The sequence below is a fragment of the Rhea americana genome, unplaced genomic scaffold (genome assembly GCF_003343005.1).
Source record: "Rhea americana isolate MKP2758 unplaced genomic scaffold, rheAme1 scaffold_86, whole genome shotgun sequence".
Classification (NCBI taxonomy): domain Eukaryota; kingdom Metazoa; phylum Chordata; class Aves; order Rheiformes; family Rheidae; genus Rhea; species Rhea americana.
The window spans coordinates 1491751-1495859 of record NW_028187044.1 but is presented as its reverse complement, the minus strand read 5'-3'; the positions used below and the strand labels follow the sequence as shown (position 1 = coordinate 1495859).

General features: G+C 37.6%; 1 protein-coding gene across 3 annotated transcripts in view; it reads left to right on the top strand.

Annotated features, from left to right (window-relative positions):
* The first annotated feature begins 1156 nt into the window (after positions 1-1156).
* The window catches only part of PARG (poly(ADP-ribose) glycohydrolase), a 76815-nt gene continuing 73862 nt past the window's right edge, over positions 1157-4109 (top strand). Inside the window, exons 1-2 of one of the 3 annotated variants that reach the window (XM_085323684.1) lie at positions 1157-2014; positions 2650-2734. In XM_085323684.1, coding sequence (XP_085179810.1) covers positions 1972-2014; positions 2650-2734 — 128 coding nt within the window. In that variant the 5' untranslated portion in view covers positions 1157-1971. The remainder of the gene's footprint in view (positions 2015-2649; positions 2735-4109) is intronic. The other 2 variants (XM_085323683.1, XM_085323685.1) reach the window with 2 other exon arrangements.

The following is a 4109-nucleotide window of genomic DNA, read 5'->3' as shown; positions in this document are numbered from 1 at the left end:
GGTGCGCCCCGCTTTAGCTCCCGGGAGCCGGCGGTCGGAGCCCTGCCGTGGCCAGCAGCCCGTGCTACTTCCCTTTGGGGAAGTATCCCGTGCTTTTGGGGCCGGGATAAGGCGTACCTGCCCCAATGTTTGCAAGCTTCCTGTAGYGGTCTAACCGCCCGAGTGATGTGTGAACTCTGGGGGGTGGTATTTTGGCAAATAGTGGATGTGTGGGGACAAAATCTTGCTGCAGTAGGAATTACRTTGTTGAGCATAGTGCTATGCCACGCAGTGGCGGCGGGGTGAGGTCAGGGTAGTGGCAGAGTCCCGCGTGCTTGTGGGGAACCGCGTGGCCGCCCGGGGTCCGTCGCTACAAGCCAAGGGTGTTGCTAGTGCTGCGGAGTGCTGCAGAGCTGCATGGCAAAAGCCTCAGCGTGGCTTCCCGAGGTTGTTTTATTTGGAGGAAGTGCTGTTAAAATCTTAATGCACGATAAAGTGTGTATTTCAGGAGTAGAAAGGAAGAGGATGAAGGAACCTAAGTTGATGACTTAGACCTCAATTGCAAGTAACTGAGAGGCTACTTTGAGTAGCTCTGTGTAGCACGTTTACGTTTACGAAGTGATAAATATGAACTAAAAATTCAGTTGTTTTCCCCTGTGGTAGACTCTGAGGAAATGCTTGTTTGTTTCTTGGAAAAGAGTAGGGAAATCATGACTAGAAACCTAGTCATTGCTTTAAAAAATAACAAAAAGTCTAAGTTTGTTTACACTGAATATAAGCATATGTCTTGTCTTCGCCTTTTATGCTTTTACCACCTTATCAGTAGTAAACGCAGATGTTAGTAGTGTTAAAGAAAAATAATACATGTTATGTTGGTTTGGGAGCTTAAAGGGCTAGTCACATGTGAAAGTTCCCAAACCAAAGTGATTTTGTTCTGTTCTGAAGCTGCTGCTGCCATTTCTCCGTATTGTGCTAATTAATAGCTTCCTTTCTCAACACAAGGTCWTTCCTCAAGAGGTAGTCAGCTGGCTTTGTAGAGATTTATTTATCGCATGTTTCAACATGTCTAGCTACTTTATTCCCCTTCCCTGTTGGCGATCTTGATTTAACACATGAAATATAAAATGATGAAAACTTGACAAACAACAGAATAATTAATATTCTTACATCTTGATATTTCTTTTTTTTTAATTGTTTTGCTTCATAAAATCTACCAAAGGCTCTTATTTTTGTTTGAGTGGGATGATACTGAGGTATTTTTGAAAAACTGAATGGCTGAGTGTGGCACAGATGTGTCTGTGCCTTATCTATATATGGCTTGACCCATTGACTTGGTCAAATGGTAGCAACTTTGCACCCTTGTTTGTGCTAGGTATCATAAGAAATKGAAATACTTTAAATATTTTCTAAACATTACTTTCACATGCAAGAATTCTGTGCTTCAGATGAGGATGTTGATAACCAGCTGTGGAGAAAGTGGTGTTCATGGCCTTGAATGTTAGGGAAGTGCCTGTGAAATGATTTAAGTTACCTATGGCACGAAAAAATTACAGAACCCCTTTAGCAATAAAATGCTGACTCTTTTAGTAGTGACTATGAATCAAGATAGCTAGATCTGTTGTACTAGTTTGTATGTTGTGCAAAACTGCCGTTGCAGTAGGAAAATTGCRTATTTTACTTATGCAATTGACAGCAGTGAGTAGATACCTTGTATAGTCATCAGTGGCAGGTAGAAAACTTCTCCTGGCAAGTGGAAAGAAAGGGGAAATGAAGCCAGTTGTCAGATTTCTAGCATTAGCTTTAAAAATAAGAACAAAACAAAGCCAAAAAACTCTTCTTGCTACTGCTTCTGCTTACTACTATCCACTCTTACTTTCCRGATGTGAAATGACTGCTTTGATTTTTTTTGTTTGTTTGTTTATTTCCCGAGTCTCTAGATAGTTAGTTTCTGGGCTGCTGTTCTAAGAAAGCTTTTCTGAACCCTGCTGCAACATGGCAGAGAGGAAAAGACTGATAAATTCACTGGACTTTTATGGTTGGTAGAGAAAGATATAACGTGTTTTCTTGCTGTTTAGGAGAATCAGTATTGATAGCCTTTACAAATTGTTTATTTTTGGAGGGGGGAAGAGAGTCCTTCTCCCAGTGTTGATCACTTTTAGAACACACAATCTTTATATCAAGACTCATGTTTCACAGTACACTACATATGAATAAGATTGAGTTGGCATCTCAGAACACAATAGAGAATGGCTAGTTTTTTGGGGTTTTTTTTTTGGTTTGTTTTTTGATTACGTTGCATCACTCTTTCRTTCCAAAATTTAACAGAAGTCTTTCACTGCAAGTCTTTCACTGTGTTGGTGGTAATAAAAGGTGATAAAGATRGTTGAAAAGTTAGTGAGTTTTTTCCTTTAAACCATACCAAAAAATTCTTAGAGGAAAATAAACCAAGCTTGGTGTTTGTAGGGGTTATTATAGATGCTACAGCTGCTGACTGTATTACAAATTAAACATTGCATCACATGTAATGTTAATAATGTTAGTCTGGATGCTTCCTTTAGCAGAGATGATAATAAAGATTTGACTGAGATGCTTTTACCTTCATCAAGTATAAGTTATCTTACTCATATGCAATCATATTGCAATTTTATCATGTTTCATGTAATAATGTAGTGGATTGTGGTTTTTCAGTTTGTAAACAACGGACAATTACCACTTGGTTGGAGAATAAAGGACCCCAGACAACTGAGTCCAAAAGGTAAAATATACAGTATACCTATTGAAAAGTTGTGTTCTTTGAGTGGGCCTGTGGAGAACTGAAACTGTGGTTTGGTTTGTGAGTACAGCTAGCCCCTGAAAAAAGGCACCTCTGTGTCTGCTGCTTTCCTTGCCTAGGCATGTCTCCCATGGATAACTAGTTGAGAGTTTCACTACTGAAAACTAACTAGCTAAAAAAAAAATTTTTTTTTATTTTTTTCCTGCCTTGGCTTCCTGAACTAGCACACCATTTAGGTGAGTAAGCACTGGTTCTCCTGGAAGGAAAAAGATGGGAATGTGCAGCAAAACAGAAGTGCTACTTTCAGTGGTAGACAGCCATTAGATCAGATTAGTGGTAATGTCATTAGTAAACAGTTCTGCTTTTATTTTGGTTTAACATGAAGAATAATTTTCAGATTTTGACTGATGGTCTTGTATTCTACTCACAGTGCTATTGTTAATTCTGTTAATTTGCAGACAAAATTCAACTTTGCTTCATCTCATTGGACTCTGATAGTATAAGCAACATGCAGCTCAATTTAATCTGGACTTTCTGCTGATATAAACTGTCAGGAGCAGTGTTGGCAAGAAAGTTAAACTCTTATGAGTTTCATTTTAATGTGGTCCAATGCAAAGGAGTATCAGATGGTACTTTTCCACAATCTCAATTGTAGATAYACTGGCTTATTTTTTATTAMTATTTGTTAATAATTAGAGATTATAATCCATATCAGTGCTAAAACAATCAACAAAAGATAGGAAAACTTATGAAAATGATTAATACAGATGTCCAGAGGGCTTGATTATGGGCTCACARATTGTGGTAAAGCAAAGACATTAAAATAATACTTAAGAAGTAAATGAATCTTTATTTCAAATTCCCTTTTGAGCATTGTGTTTATATATCCTCTTCCAGCCTCACTGCCAGATTGGAGCCTGGCCAGTTTTAAGCAGTAAGCTTGAGTCATGTGAACACTTCATGTGCCTCTTTCTTGCTGATAAATTTAATGATTCTGGTTTACTCTATTTGAATTTTAAAACATTTTTTTTAAAAGATTTGGTTTCTCATTTATTTTTGACATCTGTTCAATACCTTTAAACAGTCACTTCCTGAGATGGCATGGCAATAGCATGACTTCTTCATTTTGTTCAGTGAAGTTTTCAGTGTAGGAACAAATGGATAGATGAAGGATATAAGTTCTAACATAAAACAGAAGGATTTTAGGGGCTTTTCAAGTGATTTTTCTATGGTTTAAGTTCCAAGTTATCTGTTGATCCAAGCCCCTTCTTTTTTATTTTATCTGTCTTTGTTCTGTAGTGCTAAGGTGTATGGCTGCTCTTTTTTTTTTTTTTTTTTTTTTTTTTTTTTTTTTTTT